General features: G+C 48.2%; 2 protein-coding genes across 6 annotated transcripts in view; one reads left to right on the forward strand and one right to left on the reverse strand.

Annotated features, from left to right (window-relative positions):
* Positions 1-14,173, reverse strand: part of TPX2 (TPX2 microtubule nucleation factor) — a 31,543-nt gene extending 17,370 nt beyond the window's left edge. The window contains exons 1-4 of one of the 2 annotated variants that reach the window (XM_054044926.1): positions 14,123-14,173; positions 2,198-2,367; positions 1,782-1,904; positions 123-258 (exon numbers count right to left, since the gene is read on the reverse strand). In XM_054044926.1, coding sequence (XP_053900901.1) covers positions 123-258; positions 1,782-1,904; positions 2,198-2,300 — 362 coding nt within the window. In that variant the 5' untranslated portion in view covers positions 2,301-2,367; positions 14,123-14,173. The remainder of the gene's footprint in view (positions 1-122; positions 259-1,781; positions 1,905-2,197; positions 2,368-14,122) is intronic. The other variant, XM_054044927.1, reaches the window with a different exon arrangement.
* Positions 14,174-18,211: 4,038 nt separating this feature from the next.
* Positions 18,212-24,799, forward strand: part of BCL2L1 (BCL2 like 1) — a 31,248-nt gene continuing 24,660 nt past the window's right edge. The window contains exons 1-3 of one of the 4 annotated variants that reach the window (XM_054045574.1): positions 18,212-18,358; positions 20,425-20,493; positions 22,282-22,958. In XM_054045574.1, coding sequence (XP_053901549.1) covers positions 22,407-22,958 — 552 coding nt within the window. In that variant the 5' untranslated portion in view covers positions 18,212-18,358; positions 20,425-20,493; positions 22,282-22,406. Of the gene's footprint in view, positions 18,359-20,424; positions 20,494-21,750; positions 21,801-22,281; positions 22,959-24,799 lie in introns of those variants that run through there. The other 3 variants (XM_054045573.1, XM_054045575.1, XM_054045576.1) reach the window with 3 other exon arrangements.

The following is a 24,799-nucleotide window of genomic DNA, read 5'->3' on the forward strand; positions in this document are numbered from 1 at the left end:
TGAAGTGTTGAGACTGCTAGACCATCATTGCCCACCTAGCCCAGGACACAGCTTGGGCATGCTGCTGATGAGGATCACCACTAGGCCTCACAGAACTTGGTTAAGCTGACCAGCATTCTTACCTTTGAGAAGCTCCTGAAGGAGCAGGAGGTGAATCATCATTTGAGGGGACTTTCCAGGCTGCCAGAGAACCAACAATATTCTGTGGTCTCAACATTGCCTGCGCCATTTCTCTCCTCTCCATCTCATGGTTTTCACCTAATTGGGTGAAACAGGGAAGTTAGTCTCTGCTTTGGAACAGGTTAAGGCTATGGCTATGCTAGACAGCTTACAGTGGCACAGCTGCACCTGCACCACTAAAAGCTCTCTAATGTAGCTCCTGTAAGCTGACGGGAGAGCTCTCCTGTCGACTTAATTGATCCACCCCCAAGAAGCAGCAGTAGCTAGGTTAGCGGGAGGAGCTCTCCTGCTGACATAGTGCTGCCCACACCAGCGCTTAGGTCGCTGTAATTTACATCACTCGGAGGTGGCTTATTCACACCCAAGTGACAAAAGTTATATCGACGTAAGTGGTAATGTAGACATAGCCTAAAAGAGGGTAGTAGAAAATACCATATAAAAGCTTGCTAAATGGTAACAGACTAAGAAGGTCCTGTACAGAACAGACTGAAAGGCCGCCCCTTCCCCCACCCACACACATTTTTAGAGACTGAGCCTCAGGAGATGTTAGTATTCAACTATGGAGATAGTTTAGAAAGCCAAGGGCTTAATGTTTCTAGATATTCTAGCAGACCATCGGGAAGTGTTGAGACACCATACACACCTCCCTTGCTCTAGGAAAAAATAGGACGCAGGGATTCTAATAAAAAAAAAAAAAAAAAAATCAGACCTATGAGTTTGCTCTCTGAAATCTGTAAGTTTTTAGTTCTCTTTTCTGCAACTTAAGACAAAAATGCCTTATCTAGTTTAACTTTTGCCAACTGTAAGTCTAGTTATGATAAGAACTTATTGTTTCAAATCCTTCCCTCTACATTTTAATGTCTTGTTTTACAAATAATTCTGCTGTTGAGTGGGATTTTCACATAGTTCTCTCTCTGAGAAAAGCACACCAGGATAAAGAGTTCTGAAACCAGGATACTCCACGCTTGTCTTGGTCGGAAGAGCATAGGTGCTCCCAATAAAATGTGCTGCAAGTGGCTTAGGCAGGTAACTCTTAAGGAGGAAATGTAGCGATCTTGGAACTGGATACAAAGATGGGGGTGGGTCTATTGGTGGCATTTCCCCCCCCATCAGCAGGGGGGAAACAATCTAGGAAAGTGTGTTTATAAGGTGACAGATGGGTATGGTGTCTTGGGCACATGTAAGATTCTTTATAGAAAGTTCACCAGGGTTAGAGTTGACACCATCTCTAGTATTAGAACCCAACTGAAGACTGTGTAAACAAATAAAAGGAAAAAGTTAAACATAGAACCCCAGAAGCAAGAGTGTTTGAGAGACCTCTCTAAATTGGACAGTAGAAAGGCATGACCAAATACAAAGTCTGGTCAGAAGACAAATCTAAGAAGGCAGGAAAAAAATTTCACACGTCTCCAGAGTGCATTTCTAAACTTTGCTTGTGAAGTAGCAATTCTGCAAGCGTACTAAGACATTTCTGTCATATCTTTCCAAGACCATAACAAGCTCACAGAACCATGCTGGACTAAGCCATTATGCCACTTAGCACCAATGCCTCTCAACTTCTCGTGGATGGAGGTTATTTTTTCAGAATTGTGCCAACTTACTGGATTTCACCATTGGTGAAACAATAGCGTGAGGAAGATTAGCCTTTGAAGAGGCAGGCTTGTGCTGCAAGACAGTTGCCACATTCTCTGCAGGAGGGACATTCTCTGAACCGGCTTTCAGATCTGTGAAAGAGTAAACACTGTCAACACATTCTATATTAAGTATTTGTAACAATACCACATGGTATACAAGTAATTATGATGTTAGTTAAGCCTGTCGTCAACTCACTAGTTCTGATCAGGGATAGCATTTTACTGTACTTGGGTTTTAAGAGATGTCATTTACTGCATAATTCAACATAACCTACTTGCTATAGAAGTCAAGCCTAACAAGACAGTTTCCCTGGGCAGGGACATTTTACTTTCCCAAAGCCTCACCTCAGCAGAAAGCAGACACCAAACTCTAAGATACTTACCAAACCATGAATCTACACTCTGCATGTCATCATCATTCAGAGTCCTGAAGTTGATGTAGGTAGTTTCTGCATCATAGGAATAGGAAGACTCTGGATGAGACATTTTCACCTCACTCTTGTCCCCAGAAGTCTGTCACATGTACAACCACAAATCAGTTTTAGATTAATCACTGGAAAATAAAAGTTTTAAATTTAGGTTATTTACTCTAAATCACAATAGGACTTGTTACTGCTCCACACAATGGTGGAAATGTTAGACCCTGAAAGTCACCAGTATCAAGCATCTCTAGATATGGAGGACAGAATGCATCAGACAAGACTCCTACTTGGGCTCAGAAGCACTAGGTATTATTGCAACTGCACAGAGCATCTGGATCTACTTTTCATGTCAAATTATAACAGTGGTTTACCTAAAGTTTGTTACTCTCTTATTAGAAAGCTTTAGATTCACATGAAAGAATCATGCCACACCCCTGAACACTGCTGAATGGCTAACACTGTGCGGACAAGCCCAGCCACTGTGCCATCCACAGAAGATAATTAATAATAATAATAATGGAGATATCCCATCTCCTAGAACTGGAAGGGACCTTGAAAGGTCATCGAGTCCAGCCCCCTGCCTTCACTAGCAGGACCAAGTACTGATTTTGCCCCAGATCCCCAAGTGGCCCCCTCAAGGATTGAACTCACAACCCTGGGTTTCGCAGGCCAATGCTCAAACCACTGAGCTATCCCTCCCCCAGATACTCAGATGCTGAATATTCTACCAGTGTTGACCCTAGCTCCTGCAGAGGGTCCTCCATTTGTTAGATCAATGCTAGTAAGTGTCTAAAGCTTAGATTTTAAGATGATGCCACACCTAGTCCTCCAACTGGAAGAGAGAAGCAGCTCTGTCCTCTGCATAGCCTCCTGGCTGCCATAAAGAGGAAAATAGGTCTCTGCCACTCTATTCCCTCTCCCACTTAGCTCGGGAGGAATGAACAGTTTCACAATTCCACAGAGGACAGTGGTGAAACACTATAGTCTTGTTAATTTAAACCTACTGCTGGGCAAAACCAAAAGCAGCAGCTTTAGCACTGTAGTTGTTTAGAGAGTCAAATAAAAACCATGGCATCAGGTCACGGTGGAAGTTTTGCAGCTGTAATGGCTAGAAGCTTATTTCTAATGGAAAGTTGTAAGTTCTGCAATAGCTTTGCTGTGCGCCCTCCTACCCCACCAACCACACTGGGTAGGGAAATCTTCCCATTCATTGCTGGCAAACACATTTTTCAAGTTAAAAGAACAGGAGTACTTGTGGCACTTTAAATTGGTTAGTCTCTAAAGTGCCACAAGGACTCCTGTTCTTTTTGTGGATACAGACTAACACGGCTGCTACTCTGAAACCAATTTTTCAAGTTGTAGTCCTTAGTCTGATAAAGAGAAACCTTCTACACTTTAGTGTGGCCCTCATAAGCAACTTGGAGTTCTGCTACCATTTTGTTATATTAAACACCTCCATAAAAAAAAAAGGACTCTCAGCAACATTAGTCATTCAGTACAACCATGCCTTTGTACAGTGAATGTTTAATTGCAATACTACAGAAACAGACACGTGTACTAAGCAACACTGCTGCAATGTCTCTTTATTTAAGCATACATACAGGACGGCAATGTAAACCCATGGGGAATGCCACATCACTGCCCCCACAGGTTTGTCCATGTATGCAGAATGCCAACAGCAGACCTTATGGTTAGTCAAAGAAGCACTGACAGACAGCAAAAGTAGTCCCAACTTTAATTACAATAGAAGTTGGAGACACGATACAACACTAACTCTGCTAGTGTAGACATCAAGTTTAAGTGCCAGGAGTTATAGCGCCCCTCAGAGCGTGTTGAAGGGAAACCGCTGTTTGTTCACACTGTCAGGTGCCTGCACAACAGCATGTTCACACTTGTGGCACTTGCAGCGCTATTAGCTGCCCAGAGTGCACAGCTCCGATCCGAGCAATGTGCGTGATATTGTAGATGGCTTTGCACAAATGGGCTTCCCTATCTGCAGAGGGGCGATAGATGGCACGTATATTCCAATTCTGGCACCAGACCACCTAGCACATTAATCGCAAGGGGTATTTCTCAACGGTTCTCTAGGCGCTTGTGGATCACCGTGTGTGTTTCACAGACATTAACTCAGGCTGGTCTGGAAAGGTGCATGATGCACACATCTTTTGGAACACTGGCCTGTTCAGGAAGCTGCAAACAGGAACTTTCTTCCCGGACTAGAAGATCACTGTAGGGGAAGTCAAAATGCCCATTGTGATCCTGGGAGACCCCGCCTACCCCTTAATGCCATGGCTTATGAAGCCATACATGGGGCAACTTGACAAGCGGCTCAACAACAGGCTGAGCAAATGCAGAATGACTGTTGAGTGTGCTTTTGGCCGTTTAAAAGCCTGCTGGTGCTGCCTCTATGGGAAGTTGGACCTGGCCAACAACAATATTCCTATGCTTATAGTCAAGTGCTGTACGCTCCATAATATTTGTGAAGGGAAGGGTGAAAGTGTCACTCAGGGCTGGACCACAGAGGCTCAGTGCCTGGAGGCTGAGTTTGAACAGCCAGAGACCAGGACTATTAGAGAGGTGCAGCATGGGGCCATAAGGATCAGGGATGCCTTGAGGCAGCAATTTGAAGCTGAAAGCCACTAATATTTGTTGCTCTGCTCAGGAGTGCAGTGCTTGTAATGACAGGAGGTGAGTGGTGCAGATGATGCAATATGTGGGTTTAACATAAGCGTATGTTGCTTTGCAGGGCTCTTTTTGCTTTCAAACCAACACAATCCTTTTATTAAAAACAACAACCAGAGGAGAGAGTCAGTCAAACAAACAATCACATCAGCAGTGAGGGGAATGGGGGAAGGGAAGGTCCCAGGAGGAGGTGGGGTCCTGGGATGGCTAAAGATTTGTGTATGTCCTGGGATCATATCCAACCTTCTCCTTTAGAGTACAATGCAGCAGGCACTATACTTCAGCAGGGCCAAACTGCAGAGGGATGGGTGTTGAATGCAGTGGGTAGTGGGAGTCCGCAGTGCTGGACTGTGAGGTGAGAGGAGTGAAATACCGCAGGTATAGACTGGAGCCAGGAGGTTGATAAGTGTGTGTTGGCAGCGTCTGGCGGGAGCATGGGAAAGAGTTTTGTGACAGTGGCTGCAGAGGTGGGGGGGGGAAAAAGAGGATGGAGCTGCTCGGTTTGCAGAGCTAACATCGCCTGGAGTGTGTCTGTTTGGCGCTCCATAACCTTTAAGAGCCGCTCTGTGGTCTTCATTCTGGCTTGCCACGTTCTCCTTTCGGTCCCTCTTCTTGCTGTCCCGCCACTCCTTCAAATTTCTCTCTTGGACGTTGAGTGCATCATATCACTACTCAGAAAGTCCTCCTTAGTTCTTCTTGGCCGCTTTCTAATTCCGTGCAGTCATTCAGCTGCCGATAACAAAGAGGGAGGCTAGGCTCTCCCAAGGTCATCTCTCTGAAGTTTAAATGCAACATTTTACAGAAGCAGTATTGTTTGCAACACACAGAACAGGGATTTAAAAACCACAGCCAGTACTCACACACCTGTCACTAACTTGCCTACCCCAGGCAAGTCCTCATGAGCCGCAAGACCCTCCCCAAATAGTGAGTAGCCACAGGGGCAGGGGAAAAAAAAAAAAAATCAGTCTTCCTGGACCCTGCTGTACACTGGGCACATGGCTCGTGGGGAGAGCCAGCACGGTGGGGGGAGAGGAAGCCTGATAATCATTCCTATCCCCACAGTGGCGCAGGAAAATTACCATTAATGGGACAAGAAACAAAGCAGGTCTGCCGAAGAACCTGCCACAGCGGATTGCCCAGTATCGCCACAAAAGTTTCCTGGAGATCTCAGGCAGATTCCTGTGAAGTGAGGGAGTCAACCAACAGTGTGTTCCGCCGCTCAGACTAAGCGTGTGGTAGGAGATACGCCTGCTTTCTGCAACCCTTCTGACCGCAACAACTCGTTTCAGTGATTCCCAAAAATCAAATCCACTTACCAGGAGCCTCCTGTCCTGTTTGCGCTTCGCCAACATCCGACAGCTGAGACTGGCTAGCCTCCTCCGGGGTAGAAAAGAGCTCCTGGCTGCATGCATCTCTGCCTCTGGGTCCCCGCCCCCCTCCAAGATTTCCTCCTCCTGGCTCAGTCCACTCTCGACTGGCATGTGAGCCACCGAAGTATCCACAGTGGCCTTCGCAGTAGAGGTAGGGTCGCCACCAAGTATCGCGTCCAGTTCTTTGTAGAACCGGCAGCTCGTGGGCCCAGCACCGGAGCAGCGGTTTGCCTCCCATGCCTTGTAGTAGGCGTTCTGCAGCTCCTTCCCTTTGACCCTGCACAATGTGTCCTGATCATAGCCTCTGTCATGCATCGTGAAATCTGTCTGTAGGTATCATAATTCCTACAGCTGGAGTGCAGCTGGGACTGGACAGCCTCTCCCCAAATGCTGATTAGGACCACCAGCTCAGCATTGCTGCAAGCAGGGGATCGCCTGGTGCGTGGAGCAGGCATGGCCACCTGGAAAGATGTGCTGAAACCACTGCATGCATCACCAAGCAAACAGGAAGGGGACTTTCAAAATTCGAAAGAAATTTACGGGGTGGGCATGACAGTTGGTTACCTGAGGGCAGGACAGTAGAGTTCAAACATATGACCAGAGAGACAAGAACAGGCATTGTGGGACACCTCCGGGAGGCCAATTGCAGTGCTGTAATCGACCAGGGTGTCTACAGTGGCACCACAGCACTGTAGCCCTGGCGCAGAAAGCTGTACGCCTCTCGTTGGGGTAGTTTCTGTGCACTAAATGGCTTGGTAGTGTGTACACCTCGCGTGTTACAGCGCAGAAAGCTGTTTTACTGCGCAGAAACTTGCCTGTGTAGACAGGGCCTTAGAGACTCTCGGATACCAGAGCAATCCAAGAATTAAGTTACAATTCCTTACATTGCAATCATTTAACATTTTGCACACAAGATATTTGTGCTTTCATCAGAGCTCATATAGTAAGGAGTAATGCAAACATTAAGACAATATGTATGCTGCAAGAGAGATATGGGGGAGCGGAAACCTTATCAGCCGTTTGCTGTATACGAACACAACCACTTCAGAGGCGGGCGATATTCTTGATCACCAGAAGCTGAACAGAATAGTTCACTGCTTAAACAAGCCAGGCATGTTTCAGTCCAGAGCAATTTATATATGCCTAAAAAAGGTTGGCTCCCTTCAGCAGGAAGGTTTGTCTGGGTATAAATCAGAGTACTATTAGCAGGTGCCATTGTAATTTACAACTCATGGACCCTCCCTTCCAAAATTTGCTGCATACTTGAGAAACCTCCAGTCCCCCTAACATAGAAGTGCTGTAGCTAGGGAGAAAGTTGTCATTAGAGAAGAGTCATCTACATGATTGTGGAAATGTCAGGGCAAGAGCTTAAAAAACTGATAAGAGGCAAGCAGAAAAGAAAGCCATGGCCAAAACCAACTGTAACTGAGCTCAAGACATGGCTGGAATCGGATGCCTTCCTGTCCCTCTTAATCAGGATTGGGTTTCTGTCAACACTACTAACTTTTTTTTTAAATCAAGTGCGTCATCTGCATTCTTCGCCCTCCCCCTCCAAACAAGCCAATCTGCCAAGCTGGAGCATCAGGCATCAAATTTCACAAATATTTGTATCCACTGCAAGATTCCAGTGCCAGACTGCTGTAAAGTTAACAGCTCACTGTGAAGCCAAGTTACTTCTGTTCTTACTGTGAGATATCTAGAGAATGTTGCCTGATAATGGGGAGGCAGTTATTGAATTAGAAGTACGCTTATGTTCTGCACATTTATGTGGCTAAGAGGAGTCAGACAAGCATTAATAAAGTGGGAATGTTTCCCCAGTTGTACACAGTGCACCTCATGTTTCTTAGAAAGCCAGCAGGGAGCTGGTAATTAGACTCCAATGAGACCGAGATACACATTTCCTTATCTAACTGTTTGCTCAGATTGACATTTATAGTCTCTTTTCCCATTCCCCACACTCTGCATCCATTCTCCAACCAATGGAGAGTTATAGCAGAATAGTAGTTTACTAGAATGGCATCTCAGAGTTGTGCACATCAGTTTGAGCTCTGGACTCTGCCATTTGAGTCTAGGTAGATTATGGAGTTTAAGATGACTTGACAACTCCTTAGAAATATTTATTCTAGTACACCTCTACCCTGATATAACGCTGTCCTCAGGAGCCAAAAAAAAAAATCTTGCTGCGTTATACGTGAAACTGCGTTATATCAAACTTGCTTTGATCTGCCTGAGTGCGGAGCCCCGCCCCCCCGGAGCACTGCTTTACCGCGTTCTATCCGAATTCATGTTATATTGGGTCACGTTATATTGGGGTAGAGGTGTATTTATAACCAAGATGAGTTTAGTCAGTTTGTGGTTTATGTATACTGTGCACCCCTCAAAGACGAGGTGCTGATATGCATTTTGAAATCCCAGGTACACTGATTAACCAAAACATCTGACCAGAGGCTAGGAATAAATGCTGGCATCCCACCTCAATTTTTCCTGTAGGACATTGTTAAATAGCAGAATAGGAAAATTTCTTCTTCCATATGATCTGCACTGGGAAAGTGACCTGACACCATTTTCATCAAAGGACAGTTTTTCTATGGTGGCAGGGATGGGGCACATCTACTTTGCCAAGTTCTCACTCTGGCTCTGCTCAGCTAGTTAACCTACATATGCTGCATTTGTAAAGGACAAACATAGTTAGTTACAGTACTGCACTTCATAGAGTACATAAAGGACAAGAGTTTAAGTGGTCAGTTTCTGTTCAGAAACGGACTTTTCTATGCATGGAGTTACTCCTGAATAATTATGCATTTGTGACGGGTTGGATCACAGAAACCCCCTGGGAGCTGCCACCTGATGTGCCAAGATTACTTCTGCTCCCGTTTTTCCTGCCAGCTCAGGACTCCAGCACCCTGTCTTGCTGAGCCAGACACTCCTCCCGTCTGCTCCAACACAGACCCAGGGTCTCAATTACTTGCCCCAAAGCTGCAGGTTTACCTGAAAACAGCTCACAGAAGTGTGCTTGTCTTGAGCACGCAGATGCCCAACTGCCAATGGGGTCTAAACCCAGATAAATCCGTTTTACCCTGCATAAAGCTTGTATAGGGTAAACTCAAATTGTTCGCCCTGTATAACACTGATAGAGAGAGATGCACGGTTGTTTGCTCCCCCAAGTATTAATACATACTCTGGGTCAATTAATAAGTAAAAAGTAATTTTATTAAATACAGAAAGTAGGGTTTAAGTGGTTCCAAGTAGTAACAGACAGAACAAAGTAAGTCACCAAGCAAAATAAAATAAAATGCACAAATCTATGTCTAATCAAACTAGATACCGATAATCTCACCCTCAGAGATGCTTCAGTAAGTTTTTTTTTCCCCTCAGACTGGGCACAATTCTTTCCCCTGGTACAGCTCTTGTTCCAGCTCAGTTGGTAGCTAGGGGATTCTTCATGATGGCTCCTCTCCTCCCCTTTTGTTCTGTTCCACCCCTTTTTTATATATCTATCTTTTGCATAAGGTGGGAACCCTTTGTCCCTCTGGGTTTCCACCCCCTCTCACTGGAAAAGCACCAGGTTAAAGATGGATTCCAGTTCAGGTGACATGATCACATGTCACTGTAAGACTTCATTACCCACTTGCCAGCACACACATATACAGGAAGACTCACAGGTAAAACACAGCCATCTGCAGACAACGGTCCTGGTTAATGGGAGTTATCAAGATTCCATTAATGGCCCATACTTTGCATAATTACAATAGGCCCTCAGAGCTATATTTTATATTTCTAGTTTTAGATACAAGAGTGGTACATTTATACAAGTAGGATGATCACACTCAGTAGATTATAAGCTTTGTATTGATACCTTACAAGAGACCTATGAAGTATATCCCAACTACATTATATTCACTTATCATATTTTTATAAAACCATATAGACTGCACAACGTCAGTGTTTTGACACTCTTATTCCAAAATAAGGGTGCCTTGGAGTAAGCTAAACTGGAACAAGGCACTCTTACTCTGGAATAAGAGTGCCACAATTATTCAGGAGTAACTCTTGCACTTTAAAATTTACAACCAAACCTTATCCAAAATCGTTTTCAAGCATAGACAAGCCCTAAAAATCAACCAGAGATCTACTCAACTTTCCAAAGAACTAATGAATTACATATAACACGAGCATGTAAGTACAAAATTAGAAAGGCCAAGGCACAAAACAAGATCAAACAAGAAAACATTCTACAAATACATTAGAAGCAAGAGGAAGACCAAGGACAGAGTAGGCCCATTACTCAGTGAGGAGGAGGGAGAAAGAACAACAGAAAATGTGGAAATAGCAGAGGTGCTTAATGACTTTTGTTTTAGTTTTCACCAAGAAGCTTGATGGTGATTGGACATCTAATATAGTGAATGCCAGTGAAAATGAGATAGGATCAGAGGCTAAAGTAGGTAAAGAACAAGTTAAAAGTACTTAGACAAGTTAGATGTCTTCAAGTCACCTAGAATACTCAAGGACCTGACTGAGGAGATACCTGAGCCATTAGCTATTATCTTTGAAAAGTCATGGAAGACAGGAGACATTCCAGAAGACTGGCAAAGGGCAAATATAGTGCCCATCTATAAAGAGGGAAATAAGAACAATCCAGGGAATTACAGATCAGTCAGCTTAACTTCTATACCCAGAAAGATAATGGAGCAAATAATTAAGCAATCTATAAAACTCATGGATTTTCACGAAGTTCAGTGGCCAATGGCCTCAGATATTTTTGAGCACATTTGCCTACTTTATTCAGGGAAGCAAGATCTGGGCTGTGGTTCTCAATCTGCGGCCCGCAGCTGTGGCCCATGTGACATCCTCGGGGCCACATAGATAGTATTGGATGTGGCCCACAATGGTAAACAGGTTGAGAATCACTGGATTAGAACATAAGAAAAAGAATCACTGTACTCAGTTTTCATAATAAGCAGGTACACATCTCTTCAGATTTTAGATTAGTCTAATATTGTATAGATTTAAGATTGTCAATAAAGACAAGACTCTCTCTTATGGAGATCCAGAACGGTTCTTTGTTCCAGACTTTGTAACCAGAGTGTTTCTGAATTTCAAGACTCATCAACATCAAACATGTATAGTCTACCGAGGACGACTGTGCCAACCAGAGACCCCACAGATGATGGCATAGCAGCAGGCATTGTGTAGTGAATTTCCCAGACGTGGCTCAATCCTGCAAATACATGAATCTCTGGGGCTGCCCCCGGTAGAGTCAGGACATGCACCTCTTTGCGCATCTATGGAGAGTTTGAAAGTGGTGTGATGGGGTATTTTTGTCCATCCTGGCAACATGACCAAAAAGCATCCAACACTGCTTTTGAATATGAGTGACTGAAGGAAGGCCAGATATTTTTTTTAAACTTGTGTCTTGACATGTACCTGTGTTAGTAACTTGTTACATTGCTGTCACATCACAGTGCCTTTCAATAAATAATGGAATAAGCCTTAAAATCCTTATTATTATTCTATTTTACAGATGGGAAGACCAGGGCAAGGTAAGTAACTTGCCCAATGTGACACTTTCTCAGGGCACCCAGTATCATAGGTCATCTGGTTACCCCCTGCCTCAAGTGTGAGGGAGTCTATCTTGTGGCAGCTCTTGTACAGCACTGCTCTACCACTCAAACTCTCTCCTCAGGACTCTGCCAGTCCTATTTTGCTTTGCAGGTTAACACCAGGTGTACCCCTATCCCTGAAGGGCATTCTCCCTATAGCATCCAGCCCCATCACTGGACACTCTCAAAACTTACCAGTTAAGCTTTTGCCAAGAGACAGTATACATTACTCCTGGGGAAATTCTGCAGGACTGCGCACCCACAGAAAACATCCTCCCCACAGAATGCCTGTGCTTCCCTGCAGAAAACGGCAGGAAAGAAAAGGGAAGCCGCAAGGGTGGGTGGGGGGAACGGACATGACCATGGGTGCCCTTTTTGGGGGATTGCCTACCCCAAACAGAGGCAAGGCATGGGGGCACACAGGGTTACCTGCTGCTGCTGCTGCCTCCCTGCCCCAATTTCTGCAAGCGCAGAGCTGCCCAGCTGAAGGAGGTTGCGTCTGGACTCCCCTGACTCTGCAGCTGAACGCCGCCTCCTGGTTTCTAGTGCCAGTCGTGCTCCCCTTTTGCGTGCTGGGAGCCTTCAGGTTTTCTGTACAACAGTGAGTGCCCGCAGTAGAGCTGGGTAAGGGGTCGTGGGGAAATGAGGAAAGGGGGGGGGTGAGGAGAATGTGGGAGTGAGGGGAGGGGGATGAAATGGGGATAGGGGAAATCGTGGTGGGGGAAGCAGGAGCCCAGGATGTGGCATCCCTTCAGCAGCAGCTGGGGCTTCCCCGGGAAGCAGGCCAATCAAACCCTCACCCTGACAATTGCTACCTCCTCCCCCCTCTGGACCCAAACCCCACTGAGCCCCAACCAACTGCACCTGGGCCCCCACCCAGACCCTCCCACCAAGCCCCACCTCCATGCACCCCCCCCAAGCCTCATCTCCCCACATCTGGACCCACCCACTGAGCCCCCCCCCACCAAGCCCCATCTCCCCACACCCAGACCCCGCTGCCGAGCCCCAACCACCTTCACCCAGATCCCCTGCAGAGTCCCATTGCCCCTGCACCCAGAAACACCCCCCCAAATGACCCCCTGTGCCTCTAGATATCCCCTGAGCTGCCTGCACACAGAATGCCCCATGCAGAAACCTCTCACCCCACATCTGGATCCCCCCCATACTAAGCCCCTCCACATTTGGATCCTGCTGGGCTGAGCCTACCCACTCACACCTGGTGCACCTGGCCAGTGGTGCTGGAACAATTTTTATAGTGGGGGTGCTGAGAGTCTTTGAACCAAACTGTAAACCCTGGATATAACGGAAACTGCCTTCTCTAAACAAGGCTATTTCACCAAAGAAGTGGGTGTAGCCCACGAAAGCTTATGCTCTAACAAATTTGTTGGTCTCTGAAGTGTCACAAGTCCTCCTGTTCTTTTCACCAAAGAAGTAGAGAGCATCATAAAACAGGCTACCATGACTCCCTGAAAGAACCTGCTTCAATACATCAAAACCCCACCGATCACACACCCCTGCTTGTCACCTCCCACCCCACACTAAAACCCACCCTACAGCGTATCAAGGAACGACGGGACATTCAGGAAGTGCTCCCCATCAAGTAAGAAACCTTCCCCCAAACCCTTGCTCTGGCCTTCAAAGCCCCCCACCCCCAAACCTCCCCAGAAGCCAGGCCCCCACCGACCAGGCCACAGCAGAGCCTGCAGAACAGAGACAAAACCTGCAGCCACATCTCCACTCCTCGGACTATTAACACCCCCCCCCACACACACACACACACACACACCCCCCCACACCCCCCCCCCACACCCACACACACACACCCCCCCCCCCCACACACACACACACACACACACCCCCCCCCCCACACACACACACCCCCCCCCCCCACACACACACACACCCCCCCACACACACACACACCCCACACACACCCGCCCCCCATTTTGAGTTAGTGAAAACTTCGGCAAACGTGGCAGCTGAGTCGGGTCAGAGACGGGCCTGGAGCAAACCCTCGGACCCCCGCCCGCCCCTCCTAGCGACAGGCACCGAGCTGGCCCGGCGGCTGCTCGCCCCCGCCCCAGGCACGACCTAGGGAGAGGGGCCCGCTCCGGGGACCCACTAACGCCCCCCCGCCGGGGAAGGAGGCGGCCTAGGGACGGGCGGGAAAAACCCGAGCCCGCGAGGGGGGGGGGCGAAGGGGCCCCGTTGCTGAGGAGCCGAAACCCACTTACCCCCGCTACCGCCAGCCCCAGCCTCGTTCTGCTCGCCAGTCTCCGCTTCGCTCCGCCGTTAACAATTTTGAACAACGGTCCCTGGTCCAAACGCACCAATCACCGCGGGCCGCCGTCCCCATCGAACGCGCAGATTGGACGAGCCGCGGGAAGCAGCCGAGTACCCGGATGAAAACAAGCCCGCCCTGCTCTCCCAGGAATCCAACTGCCGTCACGGAGACTTCTGGAACATGTAGTCTCTAGACTCAGGGCGGCTTGCACGGCAGGCGAGCGTGGAAACCACAGCTCCCAGAAGGCACCGGGAGCCGGGGTGCGTAGCCAATCCGAGAAGGAACTTTCAACGTTGGGGATGAAGTGGCCAATCAGCTTTCAGTAAGTAGGGCGCGGTTTGACTACGTTCCAATTGGTGTTCTTGGTGGCTGGAATAGTCCATTGTGAATCTGATGTAACTATGGAGGTAGGGCAGGTAGACTACAGGTGACACTGGCACTTGGGCTATCCCCATACCAAACCCTTCCCCCAACTCAGTGGGGTCTCCCACCCCCTCCCATCCCCTCCAGCCCCTATTGCCTCCCACTCAGTGGGTCGAGCCATGTGATCTCCCCCAGCATAGAGCTAGGGGGTTGTGCCCTTTTCCCTCATCACCTTCCAGGCCAAGGAGTCTCCCTAGTCAGGCACCTCCCAGGATCAGGGCCAACACACCTAGCCAACTTTACACCAACACACTTCTCAGTAGCTTTATTTGCATTGTGCAAATGTCTAAATAACCATTTCGATTTTTGGTTTGGTCAAAACGTGATGTGTTCACAAATAGTTTGGGGTTGGCCGAAACTGCATTTATCAGCAAATCGTTTATTTGCTGAAATATTTCCCCTATCTCTAGCAGTAAAATATGGTATTGTACGCCCTGATGTCCCCGCACCACTCCCAGCAATGGCTGGCATGTCCCTGGGGGAGGGGCAAGGGACTCTGCGCATTGCCTCAGCCTGCAGGCACCCTCCCGCAGCTCCCATTGGCTGCAGTTCCTGGCCAATGGGAGCTGCAGAGTTGGTGCTTGGGGCGCGGGCAGTGCACGGAGACCCCTGCCCCTCTTCCAGGGGCTGCAGGGATGTGCCGGCCACTTCCGTGAGCGACGTGGGGCCAGGGCAGGCAAGGAGCCTGCCTTAGCCCTGCTGTGCCGCTGGACTTTTAGTACCTACAATCTCCCAGTTTGGCTTCAGTAGCCTCCAGGAGATAAAGCCCAATTCCAGGAGACTCCCGGTGAAACCAGGAGGGTTGGCAACCCTAAGCGTATCTCCTCAGTAGGGTGACCAGATAGCAAGTGTGAAAAATCAGGACAAGGGATAGGTGCCTAAATGAGAAAAAGCCCTGAATATCTTGACTGGCCCTATAAAATGGGGACATCTGGTCACCCTACTCCTCGGTAATACAGGCGTGCAAGCACATCAAGCCTGTCCTTTCCTCTTTCCCCTAGCTTCCCATAGACTACTGAGTCAAGTTCAATTTCTCAGTTCTTGCCTCAAAGTGCAAAATAGCCTGACCCCAGCATATCTAAAAGATCACCTAGAACTCAGGGACGAAGACTGCAACTGACAACTCCATTCCTTAGGTACAATGAAGCTTTCTACCATAGGGTGCAGCTTGTCCATGCAGGAGACAGAGCTTTCTCATGGACTGTCAGAGGGGCTGGCCCCTGAGGGAGTCAGACACCCAGTCTACTGGTGACGAACTTTGCTATGGTGAATGAGCCAACCCAAATCCACTTAAAGAATGAGTCAATTGCTTAAGTAACTGGGCAGCAGTTAATTAGGTAAGGAGCATCTGGGCCTTATAAAGGTTATGAAGGCTCAGACAGGGTACAGAGAAGAGAGAGGAAGTTCCTAAGAAAAGGGCTTTTTAGGGGAGCAGTTGAGGGAATTCACTAGGAAAGAAAACAGAGGAAGAGTACTCCTAGCAGGAAGAGGATCTGGAAGGAAAGACCTGTGAATACCAAGCCCTAACAAAACCTAGTTCCCCCAAGAGGATTTCACCAGGTAGTAGCAAGAATTCCAGCTCACAAATGAATGATATGTTATTCTGGAGAAGGGTTGCTATGGCTTGAACTCTGCAGGAACCTTGAACCTAGATGAGAAACCCTTTCATATTTGATGACAGGCGGCAAAGACTCCAGTAAAGGTCCTGGGTCAAGAGGGCCTCACTGGTAAGGAGCGTAGATGGACTAAAATTAACCTGGTCCCCTTCAGGTGGAGGTTTACATGTGTAACACATTCTGCCATTGGATTCAATAAACTAGACACCTGAAGGGGCACAGGGCAATATATATATATAAGCTTTTGGGGACTTTAGTGAAAGTACACTAAGGGACAGTGAGGCCGAGATGTGCCTGCAGTTCTGCACAGGACTGGCATGGGACACTCCTGGGGTGACTGCCCACCATTACAGGGGCCAATGTGAACATATGTAAGGAACTCACCCAGGAATAAGCACCACTGCAAACCCCCCCAACTTTTGCAGCAAACTCCAGGCAGAGGCGCTGGAACTATTTGTATAGTGGGAGTGCTGAGAGCCATTGATCCAAACTATAAGCCCTGTATATGATGGAAACCGCTTGAAGCCAGGGAGTGTGGCAGCACCCTAGTTCCAGCAGCTGTGACTCCAGGGTGCCAGCCCCCCTCTTGGCCAATACACTGGGGATTAAACTGGAGAACTCCAGAGCTAAAAACAGCAGCTGTTACAGCTTCAGCTACTGTAGCTGGGGACTGTAACAACTCATATCTGCTGTAGACAGGCACCGAGGGGAACCTGAAAAACACACACTCACCAAGGGGTTACACCCTGCACACTTTGACCTGCCTCTGCTAACAGATGCAGAGTAGCATGTACAAAATTAAAACAACCCAGCAAGACATGAGAAATAATTCTTCTACTCTGTTGCATGGCCTCAGATGGAATATCATGTCAAGTTTTGGGTACCACATTTCAGGAAAGATGTGGACAAATTGGAGAAAGCCCAGAGGAGACATGATTAAAGGTCTAGAAAACATGACCTGTGAGGAAAGAATGAAAAATTAGATTTGTTTAATCTGAAGAAAAGAAGACAGAGGGGGGACATAAGTTTTCAAGTACGTAAAAGGTTGTTACAAGGAGGAGAGTGAAAAATTGTTCTTAACCTCTGAGACAAGAAGCAATAGTCTTAAATTGCAGCAAGTGTGGTTTAGGTTGGACATTAGGACAAATTGCCTACAGGGAGGTTGTGGAATCTCCAGCAGTGGAGGTTTTTAAGAACAGGTTAGATGCCTTAGGGATGGTCGAATTATTACTCAGTCCTGCTGTGAGCCCAGGGGAGGAGACTAGATGACCTTGTGAGGTCCCTTCCAGGCCTACCCTTGTGATTCTATGAAAATGCTCCATTGCACCCCCACTTCTTTCTTCCTGGGGAGGGAAAGAGCTGGGACAAACCATACGTGTGGGGTGGGGTGACCAGATGTCCCTGTTTTATAGGGACAGTCCTGATAGCTGGGGCTTTGTCTTATATGAGCACCTACTACCCCCATCCCCTGTCCCGATTTTTCACACTTGCTGCCTGCTCACCCTGCATAGGTGCAGCCCTGTGGCTTTCCAGCTGGGAGCCGCTGGCATTTCCGCATCTAAGCCCCAGGCATGGGAGTGGATGCCCCATAGGGCTGTGGACAGGGCTGGCCCACGCAGGATACCCAACCCCACAGGACAGAGGCGGCGCTGATGGGCTGCTATGGGCACAGCCCCTCCAGCTGGGCGTGGCCCAGCCCGACAGCTGCATAGTGACATCACTGAGGCGGCGCGGTCCCTTTAAATCTCCACTTCTCCAGGGCGCTCACGCGGGGTCGCCAAAGTCTGCGCTTTGACACAGCAGGCCGGGGTGTTGCGCATGCTCACTACTCCTGCGTGCGCCGCCGCACGCTCAGCGGAACACATCTCGCGCATGGGTATTAACGCCCAGGCCTGGCCGGACGTTCCCGCCCCAAGCGGGAGACCCATTCGCGCATGCGCACTCCCCTCTCAGCCCCGCCCAGCCCTGACAAGGCGGCCGTTGGGGGCAGGGAAGGAGGCCGCTGAAGCGGCTCAGGCCCCGCGGGCTCCCAGCGATCTCTGCCCCGGCGTCTTCCTCCGTGGGGGGCGGGGAGCAGGGGGTTGGGCTCTTCGCCGGCCTCCGAGGTGAGAGCGGAGTGGCGCAGGCGAGGCGTGAGTGACAACCAGGTGCTGCCAATGGGAGGATGCCTGTTGGTCCCGCCCCTGACCCCCTCCAGGGGGCGGGGCCAAGGAGAGGGGGAGGGGAAAGGAAGGGGGGAGGGGGATCTCCATCTCCACAGTGTGTCTCCTCTTCTTCTCCTGCTGTTTGTCCCCCTCCCTCGGCCGGCTCCCAGTTCTGGGGGCTTACCCCAGCAAGGCCTTTGGCTAGGGCAGATCTCAGGTCCTGGGTTACAGCCATTCTCTCATTGACCCCCTAAGCCTCCGCAGGTGCGTGTCCTTTCCCCCCATCGCACGCGGACGAGAGAACTGGAAGGCGGAACTCCTCAATGGCTTTGCCAAAGCCAAGAGAGTCGGTGCCTGGAAGGCAGGAATCCTGGGCTTAGCCCATTAGACCATCCTGCTTCTCTTGGCTGAGAAATCACACTGGCTGTTCAGCAAAGAAGCCAATTCCTCTGTGGGCAACCAGCTAAGAGGGAGTTTCTGGTAGCAGAGAGCCATCAGCAGCAACGAATTGGTACCTCCCCCACAGCCATGAAAAAAGAGGGTCCCACAGGAGTGGGTTGCTAGGGTCCCAACAGTCTGCCCTGGATGCTTGTAGGAGACTATGAATAAGCTATGATCACTGTGACAAACTTCCAGCTCTCAGCATCAGTGAGTTACATCTGTAGGGTTTTCTTCACAATAAAGGGTGCTGGAACTTTAGCCTCCCTCCCTCATCCAAAAAGTAACAAGACAAAAAATGTTGCTGATTCACAGGCAAGACCTATCAGGAGTTGGTGGCATAGTACTGAGTGAGCTTCATTAATCCCAACAGATCCTGCAAGAATTAATCATGCCCAGTCTCCTTTTCAACATATACGTGAGACCTATTGGAAAGTTTATGAAATGCCATGGGTTCTAATTCTGCACCCTCTGTTGATGGTGTGCATCCCTCCAAACAACAAAGTATCAACTTTTGGGTTCTCCAAATATATGGATTGCAAAACTGGCAAGAAAGACCACCTTTTACCACCTTGCCAGAAGATTGCAGCTGTTTCTTTTCGATGAGTACTTAACCACTGTAATCAACTCTCTCCTTGCTTCTCAGTTAATTACTGTAAGTCCACCTGGGTCTGAAGATGAAGGCTACATAGAAATTCTAACTTGTGCAGCATGCAGCAGACTTTCTTTAAAGAAAGAAACTGCTAAGAGCTCATCACATGGGGACTTAAAAGAGTCCAGGGGTTCCCAGTTCATTCTAGAACATAAGAACAACCATAATGGGCAAGACCAATAGTCCATCTAGCCCAATAGCCTGTCTTCTCACAGTGGCCACTGCCAGACTCTTCAGAAGAAATTAACAGAACAGGGCAATTAACATGCAATCCATTTCCTGTCATCCAGTCCCAGCTTCTAGCAGTCAGAGGTTTAGCAACACCCTGACCACCTTGGCTAATAGCCATTGGTGGCCTTATCCTCCAGGAATTTAACTACATTATTTTTTTAACCCAACTAATAATTCAGATAGGTGAATAACAATCTTTGCGTTTAAGGAACAATACATACTAGATCTTGATTATCTTGGAGATCACATCTGTGACCCTGTGACACAAATGTGCTCTACGCCAAGGGCCTGCTCTGGCTGACAGAGACCAAATGAAACTTGCAAGAGCAAAGCCTTCTCAACACATAGTTCTCCACTGGAGCTCCTCAGGAGAGGATATAAGAACTAGCCCAAGCCTGTTTGCTTTCAGAGGGTGATTTTGAAAGCTTCCAGCGCTGAGGAAGGCAGGAGAATGAATTTAAAAACAAAATAACAATAAAAACCTCAGACCTCTATGTAAGGTGTCTGAGTGGGGGAGCTTACTACAAATGCCTGAGAGAGAGGGCAGCAGCAGGAGGGGACTCTTGCTATGTATAGAGTTCCAAAGATCTGGGGGCTGGAAAGGGGGTGGGGCCAGGGAAGGTTTAGAAGACTAGTGGGGGAGGGACATGCGGGATGGGGAGCTGGGGAGCTCAATGCATTTTGTTGTGGGAGGGTCAGGGAGCAGCCTACTGCGTGCTGAGTCAGTGGCTGTCTTTCTCCTCTGCAGCTGGTCCAACAGGGGCGGTGAACTGAGATTTCCCAGGCCAGAGCTTTCTCTCAGCAGGTTCTCTAGAGGGTGAGTAGAAACACGCATGTATGTTCTCTCTCCAGTCCATATTCTGATAGGGAGCCTATGTATCCTGTCTATTGTTACAGATCCTTGGGTTTAGGTGAGGCCACCCTATGCTGCTTCCCCTTGTAGGACCTAGGGCAGGGTGGAAATGAGGCAGAGAGAAGCTGCTCCTAGTAAAATCATAGAACTGAATAAAATGCTTTTAATAAAGAGTATTGAGATGAAGGTAACTTCAGTCAGTGACTGAACTACCTGGTGATTTCTCTGTGGAACAATAAGGTTTCTTAATACAACTGGTTACAGAAAGCTCTGAATATTTAGAATAACAGAAAACCCTGGCCCCCTTTCCCTGATAGAGGGTGACTGTATTTGTGATGGTAAGACACTGAAAAAGAATGTATCTGGGGCACATTTCTGTAGGGTTATTTCTGTCCTTATACCAGTCTAGGGTTCTCTGGTAATATTTCAGGGTTTCCCTCAAAATTCAAGGGTGCCAAGTCTCGCCCACTTTTATATGTGATTGTATGCATTCCTTTTCCCTGGAAACCTCCCTCTGCAATGATTAACTACATCAGAAGTAATTCAGCATAGATTTAATGTGCTTCCAGTCTTTACTTGCTTTTCTGGGCACTCTGAAACTATTATGTGACTTCCTCTCCCAACTTTTGCTAACAAAGTAGGGTTGAGGGTGTGAACCTATAACTGGGATTCCAGTAAAACACATAAGGGGTCTGTTATAGGATTTCCTAAGGATGTTGTGGCACCTAAATCCAGCAAAGAGGAACTGAGAACAGGAGTACTTCTGGCACCTTAGAGACAAACAAATTTATTTGAGCATAAGCTTTCATGGGCTACAGCCCACTTCATCGGATGCATAGAATGGAACATATAGTGAGGAGATATAGTGAACTGTGCACCTTCAATGCACCTGGTAGCTGGTGAAACTCAACACAGGGCTAATCCTCTCTGGAATGGAAAAAGGAAAATGATGCTGTAAAGCTTAAAACAACTCTCCTGTGCAGGCTGGCAGCTGCTATTGTTCTAGACTGAGCCTCTCTAATTGTTGGAAAATGTTACTTGACAGAAGTAAGAGAGGGCTGCATTGTTCTTTTAGTGCACAAGCAAATATTTCAAGGCACCTCACCCAGTAGTACCCGTCCCTTTAAAAAAAAAAAAACAGGAAGAGCTTTGATCTTCTCTGGGAGGCGGGGAGGAAGGGGGCGTGAGGGAGGGAGGGTTCTTTTGCGTTACTGCAGCAGAGCAGAGCTGCATGCACCACTCAATCAAGGTAATGGAGGAACAGGCAGAGGGTGAGCTCTTGGGGCTCCAAAGCTTCTTTCTTTGCTTTCAAATTTCCAGCCTGCAGTGTCGCATGATCACTTCAGCAAGAGCTGCTTTTTCTTCGGAAGCTTAGATTGAGACTAGCAGCAGTGGCTGGCTGGGCACTGAGCCCTTGTTGACCTTATGCAGAGGTGTAGAAACCCCTCAACCTTCTGCGCAGCTACATGACAAAAGAGCTTTCAGGCTTTCCCTGATTCATGTAGAGGTGGCTGAACTGATTGCATTTCATGTGCAAGTGACTTGTGGCTGTTTCAGAAGCAAGTCCAAGGGTTTTCAGCCTAGTTCTCATAGAAATTGATGGTTTTCCAGGAGTTTTCTGAGGTTCTACCTAACGTATAGCTGCAAAAACACTTGAGGGTTCAGTTTAGGAAGAAGCTACTGATGTTAATGCCCCAAATGTGAGTATAATGTTGTACTAACAGTTTATTTGCCTCTCTTTTCCCTCTAAAGATTGTCTGCTCAGGGTTCAGATGTTTGCCTTGACTCCAGAGGAGAGGAGAGTCTGGACCTGGTAAGCACATTGGTCAGCTTGTGTTCTGGACCATGGACTCCATGAGAATCCCCCTAATGTGAAAATGTCAAACACTAACAGGGAATTAGTGACTGACTTTCTCTCCTACAAGCTATCGCAGCGGGGATACAGCTGGAGTCGGTTCGAGGGGGAGGATGAGATCAGGACTGAGTCTGCAGAAGAGGCTGAGATGGCAAGCGTCCCTAATGGGAGTCCATCCTGGCACCCGGGTGCCAGCCACGTGGTGAATGGGGCTGCCGGGCACAGTAACAGCCTTGAAGCCCATGAAAGGGTTCCGGCAACTGGAGTGAGGCAGGCACTGAGAGAGGCAGGAGATGAGTTTGAATTGAGGTATCGGAGGGCTTTCAGTGACCTCACTTCCCAGCTCCACATCACCCCTGGCACGGCATACCAGAGCTTTGAGCAGGTGGTGAATGAACTCTTCCGGGACGGAGTGAACTGGGGGCGCATTGTGGCTTTTTTCTCCTTTGGAGGAGCCCTGTGCGTGGAGAGTGTCGACAAGGAGATGCAGGTGTTGGTTGGACGCATCGTCTCATGGATGACCACTTACCTGACTGACCACCTAGATCCCTGGATCCAAGAGAATGGCGGTTGGGTAAGAACTGTCTCACTTCCAAGGGGACCGTGCTCCCCACTCATCTGACCTTATTGGCAGCTTTAGTACAAGTCTGATTAAAATGTAACTGTCTGAACGCCTTGTGCATGCTAGTAATTGTTCTAGATGTCCATAGTGAAACAAATGCAACTGGAATGGGCCTTTCCCTGCGCATTCTTAGTGGTTTGCCACAAGGGGTCACTCCATTGTGGCAGAGCAAAAAGAATTGGTACTGTGCCCACCAACCAGGCTTGTCTGAATCCCTCTTGCTTCTCTGCCTCCTTGGATGTTGGAGGAACCCTTTGTGCGGCCCCCATAATCCAGGCTGGCTCTTGAGATGGAAGCCCTTGTTCCTTAGCATGTCCGACAGTGGTCGGGAACCCAGCTCAGGACTGAACCTTCCTTCCATCTTTGTTAATGCAATGATCCTAAAATGCTGGGGATGGGCTTTGCAGCCAAGTGTGATGGATGATATGCTAGCTCTCCACCTCTGGAGATAAGAATTCACCTTCTGATTTGCTCACAAATAAAGTAGGCCTTCTTCCCCGGGGTATCTGTCCTCCATGTAGTCTGAGAATTGAGGTGTGTACCCTTTTAATGGATTTGTGTTAACATGAGTAGGTGTTTCCCACTGAAGCCCACAGTCTATTCTGCTCATCACCAGATGGCTTGCACTGTGGAACTTGTTAGGTTCAGGGGATTTTGCCAATGGGAGATGGGTGGCCTAGTTTACACCTTGTTTTAACTCCTGCATTCTGGTGGCTCTATGTACTAGTGCTGGCTGGACAGGGGGGACAGTTCCAGCTACTAAAATAACTGAGGAGTCCGGTGGCACCTTAAAGACTAACAGATTTATTTGAGCATAAGCTTTTGTGGGTTAAAAAAAACACTTCTTCAGCTACTGGCATTTAAGCACTGGAGTATTGTTTCCGTGGCCCGTTGATGAGCTGTGGTTTTGAAAATTGTTCCCCTTCACAGCCCCGCAGCCACAACCAGTAGCCCACCCTGAAAGCTAGAGGAGACTTGAGGAGGTGCTGGGGAATATGGAGACAAGATTATTTCAGCCCAGCCTTGCTCTGCACCTGCTCCTGGCACAGGTGAATTTGATCTGCCTCTTGGAGCTCAGGGAAGCCCAGCATTGGATCCAGGATAAAGTAAAGGAGTGGAGGCAGAAGGGAGGATGTCGCACCCAGGGCCCAGGAATGCTTGGAATGTAATTGTCCTGGGGCACTGCCTGGGGTGTGGCTACCCAAACAGATTGAATTTTGTTTCATGTTACATTGACCATCTCAACAGGCTGTCTCTGGCCCATTAGCTCTCTGGCCTTGTAGATCACCCTAGCAGCGGCTGAATGCTGGGTTTCATCCCTCTCCTCTCCAGCTTTGGCTTTTAAAAACAGAGATTAGTTCTGGAATAGGTTTCCCAGTCTCTGTGGCTCTTGCTGCTGGTGACAATTGGGTTGTATCCTGGAGACCTAGGCGATAATGCAATCTGATTTTGTAAATGAACTCCCTGGGAGATTTAGATTAAATCACTGATGGAAAGTCACTGGTCTCTGCAATCCCCTCCCCCACCCCAAGAGTTTCACAGTGCGCTTCCTTTTTGTCTGAGCACAAATTCATTGTTTGAAACAAATATTTGTTCAGCAGATTGCAAGAGGGGCAGGATTCCTCTGTGTCTGACACACCCACTGGCTCCTGCTCTTAAGATGGCTATTAGCCATTTTTTTTGCCAGACAGAGAAGCAGCTTTGTGCTGGTATCCCTGATTGTGATTCTAGCTGCCTTGGCTGGCTTGTATTGTTTGTTGCAAGCTGGCCGAACTACGGGACACAGCCATTGG

The sequence above is a fragment of the Malaclemys terrapin genome, chromosome 12 (assembly GCF_027887155.1).
Source record: "Malaclemys terrapin pileata isolate rMalTer1 chromosome 12, rMalTer1.hap1, whole genome shotgun sequence".
NCBI lineage: Eukaryota > Metazoa > Chordata > Testudines > Emydidae > Malaclemys > Malaclemys terrapin.